General features: G+C 37.2%; 1 protein-coding gene across 1 annotated transcript; it reads left to right on the top strand.

Moving 5' to 3' along the window:
- The first annotated feature begins 800 nt into the window (after positions 1-800).
- Positions 801-3,755, top strand: LOC110887845 (receptor-like protein 7). Its single transcript, XM_022135411.1, has one exon. The coding sequence runs from the start codon at positions 801-803 to the stop codon at positions 3,753-3,755; it is 2,955 nt and encodes a 984-aa protein (XP_021991103.1).
- The last annotated feature ends 5,082 nt before the right edge of the window (positions 3,756-8,837 follow it).

Below are 8,837 nucleotides of genomic sequence, written 5' to 3' on the forward strand. Positions count from 1 at the left end.
TTTATAGTTTTGGTAAGCATCATTATTCTAAAGTTCTATTTTAACTCCTCTGTCATTTCCGATTTTGACTTAATTAATGTCAAACTTCGTTTTGTCATATCAATCCATACTCTTAATTTTGGCCATTAAATTCTAATGTGCCTGAATACATTCAAGCAAAAATAAGATTATCCGCATCTTGGTGGGGCAACCGGGACGGTCATGTGAAAGATTGAAGATAGATTAACTTGGTATTTAACATGGCAACTGGTAAGTATACACCCATGACGAATTATCCTCCCTATGATCAATTATTTTTAGATCTGAATCCCAAATCGATTTATCCCATTGTTTTACAAAGTTTTGATCAAATGTAACTTCGTTTGATTGTATTTTATAAATTTTGATCAATTTATAGCTACTTTAATCGGTTATTATAAATGTATTTTACTGAGTATTACGAAATGTATTTTCACTTGGGGTTTTGAGAATTTTGGAAAACTTAGTGTTAAGTTTTGGTAATTTGTGTTAATATGATTGTAATGATTTTACATACATAAAAACTTAAAAAGTAACAAAAATCATTGTCTAAAAGAATAGTTTATAACGTTAAATTGATTAATTAACCTTTCCTTTTCCTTTCATATTATTACGTATTGGCAAGTTCATTTTAAACTAATGTACTATATTTTGATTGTGGTTCCATCGGAAGAGTAATAACGAGAGGAACAGGACAAGCTTTTGACTTAGTAGTACCAGGTTATGTCGTTTATATAAAGTTTTCTAGTAATCAGATGTCTGGAATTAAACTACTTCGCTTCATGGCTTCCACAGTCTTGCAAATCTTCTCCTTTGTATACTTGTTACTCCTTTTCACATGCACCGCATCGTTATTAAGCCATCATGAGGAGTGTTTAGCTTTGTTTCAATTTAAGCAAACCATTCTTCATCAAAACTATAATGATGCTGCTGGGTTCCAAAAGTTTGATTCTTGGAGCAACACTTCAGATTCTGATTGTTGTTTGTTTGACGGTGTGGTGTGTAGCAATACGGGCCATGTGATCGGGCTTCACTGGAGCAGAAGCTCTCTCGGTGGAATTATCGACTCTAGTAGCACCCTCTTCAAGCTTGTTCACCTACAGGTACTTGATCTCTCCATGAACAACTTTGTTGAGTCTCAAATCCCCCATGAGATTGCTGGTCTTACGCAATTAAGAAGCCTTGATCTCTCTAATTCTGGATTCAATGGGCAAATCCCAAATGAAATCTCACGATTAATACAGCTTTCTTCGCTAGATTTATCAGGGAATCCCCTAAGGCTTCAAAGTCCCGGTCTTGAGTATTTGTTGGAAAACGTGTCTAGACTTGAATTTCTCAATCTCTCCGGGGTTGATCTTAGTTCTTCAGTACCTCGTATTTTGGCCAATTTTTCTTCTTTGAGGTCTATCATACTTTCAGGTTGTCAGCTTCAAGGTGAATTTCCGTCAGCAATATTTCATTTACCGAAGTTAAATCATCTTAGCATGAAACACAATCCTAATCTCACTGGTTTCCTGCCTGAATTCCACAACAATTCCTTACTTGAGAATCTAAATCTGTTTTCAACAGGTTTTGCTGGGATTATACCAGAATCTATAAGCAACCTGAGGCATATAGAAGTCTTGTCCCTTGGAAGTTGTTATTTTTCGGGTCATATTCCAGGTTCACTCCCAAACTTGACACAACTAACTTACTTGTCTATTTCAAAAAATGAGTTAACCGGACAAGTTCCTTCATTGGCAAGCCTTTCGAAACTCACTGATTTGGATCTTGGTTTTAATAGTTTCGAGATAGGACACATGTACGATTGGATTAACAAGCTTACAAAGCTTACCGTATTAGATCTAGATCATATGAACATACACGATGAAATCCTACCCTATCTTGGAAACCTTACCAACCTTAATTTTGTCTCCATGGCGGGAAATTTTATTTTTGGTCATATCCCATCTTCATTTATGAACCTCACCCAACTAACACTCTTAGACCTTAGAATTAATCAACTGCAAGGACAAATTTCAAGCTCTTTTTCAAACTTCAAAAGTCTCGAAAATCTTAACTTAGGTCATAACAATTTTAGCGGAAAAGTGGGCATAGAAGCGTTTTTAGGACTCGACAAACTCGAACTTTTGGCACTAGATGGTAATAGCTTGTCATTTGTAACCACCACCAACTACACCAATGACACCCTACCAGAATTGAAATATCTAGGACTGGCATCATGCAACTTGAAGGAATTCCCAGCTTTTTTGCGCTACCAAAGGAATTTGATAGGCTTATTCCTTTACAACAATGAAATTGAAGGGTTCATACCAAATTGGATTTGGAATAATAACCGAGAAACATTACAGATATTCAGCGTTGGAAACAACCTCATCACTGGCTTTCATCAGCATCCTCGTTTTCTCCCATGGATTAATTTGGAAGCATTCGACGTGTCATATAATCAGCTACAAGGGCAGCTTCCAATTCCCCCACAGACCATAATTCTTTATGATGTCTCAAACAATAATCTAACAGGAGAAATACCACCATGGATATGTGAACTCAAATTCCTTCAACTCCTAGATTTGTCATCTAACATGATGACTGGAACCCTTCCTCCATGTTTAAGCAATTTAAAGAATTCATTGTCGGTTCTAGATCTGAAACGAAATGACTTTCATGGACCGATGGTAAGTATGTGTACGCATGGAAGCCTTTTGAAGACAATTGATTTGAGCGAAAATCAATTTACTGGTCAGGTATCAAAATCTTTGGCTAACTGTACCAATTTAGAGTTTCTCTCTCTTGCAGATAACTCTTTTGAAGATGTTTTTCCTCTTTGGTTGGGAACTCTTCCTAAGCTACAAGTGGTCATTTTGAGGTCTAATAAATTTTATGGTGAAATTCAAGGTCTCACAACTATTAGCTCACAGTTTTCTAAGTTGAGGATCATAGACATTTCCAACAACGCTTTTAGTGGTCAATTGCCTGATAAGGCATTCCACACATGGAACGCAATGAAATCTGCTTTTATCCATGAATCATATGTCATGATATCCCAGATACCCTTTGATAATGTAAAGCCTTTTGAGTTTCCGTACTCAATGACGTTAACAAACAAAGGTGTGAAGAGAGAGTACACAAAAATTCTAAACATATTCACAGCCATCGACCTCTCATGTAACAAATTTGATGGGCATATCCCACAATCACTCCAAGATCTTCATGGGCTTCAGTCTCTTAATCTTTCCAACAACCATTTTACCGGCCATTTCTTGCCGTCCTTGGGATACCTAAAGAATCTTGAATCTTTGGATCTTTCCCAAAACGAGCTATCAGGACAAATCCCTCAACAATTGTTGCAGCTTGGCTTCTTAGCTATATTGAACGTGTCATTCAACAACCTTGATGGGCACATACCTCAAGGGAAACAATTCAACACATTTGATAACAATTCCTACTTGGGCAATCCCCAATTGTGTGGAAAACCGCTATCCAAGGAATGTGAAAAATCAAAGGCACCATCAATACTTCCACCAACAAGCAGCAATGAGTACGAGTCTCTCCTGCCAAGTGACAAAATTGATTGGATGGTGATATTATTGGGTGTCGGGAGCGGTTTGGTAGTTGGAATTATTATAGGGAATTTTGTATATTCAATGTATGGTGATTGGCTCCTTGAACGATTCGGTATGAGGAATGACAGATGGGTAAGGCCATTAAGGAACACGAGGAAAAACTACAGTCCCTGATTTTATGTTCTTTGGGTGGTTGTCTTGTATTTTACTATTTTAGAGGCTGGTTATTTAGTGTTTTGGGGTTAATTTTGGATTTTGGTGTATGTATCCTACTAGAATCCTGCTGGCTCTTTTAATGATATATTATCATTTTGCTTAAAAAAAAACAGAATAATAGTACTTTATGCTTCCTTATAATTATATATTTTAAGTCATGTAATATTTGGTATATATTTTCTAGAACTTTATGTCTTTTACTTTTCTGCAAATCAATATCAATGAAAAATGGGAATGGTTACAAATATGGTGACATATAGGTAACTAAAGATGTTTTACAATACGGGAAACATGGGTCGGGTAGGGCCATTTATTTTACGTATACTATAGATGAGGAGTATCCGTGTTCAATCAGCTCGGTCCATGTAACTTATTTGGGCCGAACCCTCCCCGAAACGCTTGTGAGGAAACTAACTGAAAATCACAAAAATTAAATTGAAGACGGAAAAGGATATTTGAACCACCAAGTGTGTACAATGAGAATGAAAATGGGGACAGAATTGACCACCCAATCTCTCAGTTGCAACCATCACTTGTTTTCTTGCTTTTGTAAGTCAACATCAACAAGGCAATTGTATAAAATGCCAGAGACTTGGTCAGCCAGACTTTTTCTGAACATTATGTAAGACGAGTAGATGAAGCCAACCACAAAAGTTAACTAATTCATATAATTAACAATAAATGCACTTCATGACACAAGAATGAACAACAACAAGAGTTAAAAACCATCATCATGTTACCACTCGTATAAATCTAGAGTAAAATCTAAAAAGGGATGTGTTGTACTATACAGTGTTGGTTCAGGTCTCCCTCAAATAAATCACTCAAAATATACACACAATATGTATATGAAATGTAACTCACTGTGTTTGACAATTTTCAAATGAGAAAATGGGGTTTTCAATATTCACATAAACAAATGGCTTTAAATAGCCTTTACAAAAACAAACGTGGGAATAAAAAAACAATATAAACTAAACTAAAACAATCTGCACATCACTTTCATTCCACGTCCTGCATGAAATTCGGTCAACACACCACTCGATCAATACACCACGTTTTCTTTATCAACTCATGTGCATCCTCTAAACCATGGGTATAATCCCATTATTCTAATAAGATTCGTTCAAACAACTCTTGACCCGTTAGCTAGACCCGACTAGTAAACCGTTGACCGTGACCCGTGACACGTAACCAAACCGATTAACCCAACATACAGTAAGAACATGAAAAATACCGAACTTTCAAATTTTAATTGAACAAAAGCATGTTGACTTTACATTTAAAATATGGCTTTTATGATTGTAAAATGTTTCTATGGTTTTGGAACATAAAAAAGACAAAAGATGCATGGCATATTCATAAACATTCAAGCTGTTGTAACAAAGAGAATTGAACGAATAAATTGAATTCATCAACCACTTAGATTAATAATCAATCACTTTTTAATGTGTGTCCCCAAAAGCCTGCGGGTACCACCGGAAACTAAAAGCAACACCGTATCGAACCAACAGCCTCTCATCCAATACTGCGTCATCATCCTAAATCCGTAATTGGAACCCAAAGGAAAGTGTCACACAAACCGTTACCTATTGGAAGTATCGCAACCAACAGCCCGCCTCTCTGTCTCTCTTTGTAGTGGAGAAGTGTACGTGTAGGGGGATACGGTGCAATGGTGGTGGCCAATGTCGTATCCAGGAATCTTTTTCTAGGGGTTGGAAAACTTTTAAGCGTTGTATGCCCCTCGCTAATAATATTTTTTTCGGTCCGTAGCAGGTCGGATCGGGTAGGGTCATGTTAAAAAAAAGGTAATCAAACTTTCAAACTAAAATTCATACAATCAACAAAAGCACGTCAAATCGATCAAGATGAATTAGAAGAGCTTTATTTGCAATTAAATATGGTGTTACTAGTAAGAAGAGCGAAGAAATTTCTCTAGCGAACGGAAAAGAGTTTCATTGGTGGTAACAGAAAGACACGAATGGGAATTGACATGACTAAAGTTAAATGCTACAACTGTGGCATCTATTGTCATTATCCAAGAGAATGTCGAAAACCAAAGAATAGAGAAGGCAGCAATGGTCAAGGAAGCTCAGCAAGATCCAACAACAACAGTTCAGCCCCATCCAATACAACTTCTACCACTTCAACAACAACCTCATCTGATAACCTTGCTAATAACGCTACGATTGTTCAACCCCTTCAAACTGTTAGTGAGCCACATGACTGGGGGATTGTAATGGAAGAAACAACTACTGCAATTAAGTACCATAGACCTTCATCTTCTGTTGTGTAACTTGCTGGTTTTATGCGTTCTTTGTTTAGTAGAACCCTTTCCTAAGAAACATTTTCTTCTTGTATTGCCATTAGCAATACGGGTACTTTGTCTTCCTCGACGAGATTTGAGTGTTCTTGCACAACATCTTTCTCGGGACAGTCTTTCTTGAAGTATCCGAACTTTTGACAATTGAAGCACTGGATCTTACTTGTGTCTGTTTGGTTCCTTCCAAACTTCCTCCAATTCTTAGAATTTCCACCCCTAGGTCTGTATGAAGATCCTTCATTCTTAGGGCTTTGCTTGTCTTTATTGTCTCGCCAGTTTCCACGTGGTTGGTTGAACCTGCCACGCCCGCGGTTTCCAAACTGTCTTCCTCTGCCTGAGTTGTTGTTATGATGTGTAAACATCAATCTATCTTGGTTATCTCCTGGGCTTCCTTTCTTTAACCTTAGCCTTTCTTCATAAGTCTTTAACCTTCCGACTGCTTCTTCTAGCGTTATTGTTTCTATATCGTAGTATTATTCCATGGAGGCGACAATATGAGTAAACTTATATGGCACGGCATTTAGGAGTTTGCGTACCAAAGTCGGTTGATTCAGTGTTGTCCATGTAACAACACTGTTTATCTTTGCGGAGAACAGTCCACAGTTTCATCTTCTTTCATTTGCATTAACTCGAATTCTGACATCAGTGTATGCCAGCGAGCCTTTTGTACCCGATCAATGCCAACGTGTCTTGTTTTTCAATTTTCCCAAATTTCTTTTGGAGTCTTGCAATTTCTGTAGGATCGTATTTCGACCTAAACGAGTCGTTCAGAGGCGTTTTCGTCAATTACAGGTGCGGAAAACAAGTAATCAACGTAGGAATAGCTTGTAATTCACTTTAAACTCTTTCTGTATTGATTTGACAATGATTACAATCAGTTCTCGATCCGGCAGCACTTCGGTACGAGTTTCGACACACACACCCATTCTGATTCGCTTATCAGCCTATTTATAGAGGATTGGGTTCGCTTATTAGACAGGCCCAATAAGCGAACCACTCGAGCGGACCAGACTTTAGTCACACGAGCGGACCAAAATAATGACGTTCGAGCGATCCTGACCATTGACATTCGAGCGGACCTGACCACTAAAGTCCGTTCGAGCGAACCTACTATACAATTGGACCTATAAGCGAACCAACTAGCCCAATTCTATACAATTTCACATTTTCTCGCATTTCGTGCCCAGATCTAACATTCTAAGACTATGACTCGATACAAGATGAAGTCAACAGATGAAATGCACCAACAGACTCCCCCTCAGATGTTGACGAAGTGCCATCGAACGGAGTGTCATCGAGTCATATCACACTGTCTTCAATTCTTCTGTCTTGATCAGCCACTGGGCTTTTCTCTCTTTAACTTCTTCTCTCTATCTTCATCACCAACAGACTCTCTCACTTTGAAATTTGACAGCGTTTAAGTTTCTCCAATCCAACATGAGCTCCCCTCAAATGTTACATATTCTCTCTCAGATGTTGACATTTCCTGCATACACTCTACCACAAACATAAGATCTATGACAACATTTAAACATATAAACATGCACCAACTCAGACTCTCTCATATGCACCAACATTTAACTCCCTTTCAATTTTCTATCTGTATGATGAACCTCTTGAAATTATGACATTGTTTTTATCAAAACAAACACAGACACCCAAACCAAATGTTCATCATGTTTAGCACTTTGAATTTTGAAAATCAGCTTTTCAACATCAGTTGTCAAAAATCTTTTTGACTTTTCAAAATTTTATGCTAAAACACACTAAAAATCTTTTTGGATTTTTCAGAAAGAAAATAGAAAGTAGAAATAAACTATATAAAATTTTTTGTGAGTTTGTGTAAGAGGATCATATCAGTTATGAAACATATCACTAACACCGTTAAGCTTGATTTCATTTTCAGTTTTAAACAATTTACCTGGATTGTCAGTATGTTTGTCCACTTAAATTTTCACACAAACTTCAATCGATTCAAGATACGAAATTAATGTTCTAAAGACTTAAACTTGATTGTGTATCACTCCACTTGAATATACTCCTGTATCCAGATCCCAAATATTCAGTCTTACAGGTGAGTATACCACAGATGATATCTGTAAAGGGGTAGATGCGAAACCGTGAGAGCTCAGGTCAGAACTTCCGTTCAGCAGAGAGATGACGGCTCGACTTTTGGTGGGTCCCCTTTAGAGGATCTTTTTTACAACAGCAATGACTATCAATTTTATTGTTTCATCGATTTGCTGATGTTACACCCTAATTCGTATTTGACAAAAAGTCGCAGCGGAAACTCGTGCCATAAAATTTCTTTCATTATTAATGTCATGACTTACTTGAAAGTACGTTTTAATATGTATCTTTTACAAAAAAATCAAGCATAAGCCCTGATTACTAATAATACATATTCAGTTATTCCCGTACAATCTAGCTTGTGACTCGCTCTTCGAGCTCTATTCCTCGTGATAACCACCCGTGATTCGTACAACCTGCACTCAGCACATACATTCATCACATTAGTATACAATACATAAACAAAACTCAATACATGTACACTCTCCATTCAGCTTTCTCTCTAACTTTAAGCATATCATTAGCGTATCCATTCCCTTGTGAGTCTTCAATAATGTACCTGCGTAAATCTTCATTTTCCAGGTACATGATTAATATCATTAACACTTAACGTATCCGAGATCATACTTACATATACTCTTGCATAC

The sequence above is a fragment of the Helianthus annuus genome, chromosome 11 (assembly GCF_002127325.2).
Source record: "Helianthus annuus cultivar XRQ/B chromosome 11, HanXRQr2.0-SUNRISE, whole genome shotgun sequence".
NCBI classification, from domain to species: Eukaryota; Viridiplantae; Streptophyta; class Magnoliopsida; order Asterales; family Asteraceae; genus Helianthus; species Helianthus annuus.

Bases quoted from the DNA above. Each gene is read 5' to 3' on its own strand.
- LOC110887845 (XM_022135411.1), top strand. From the start codon at position 801: ATGGCTTCCACAGTCTTGCAAATCTTCTCCTTTGTATACTTGTTACTC.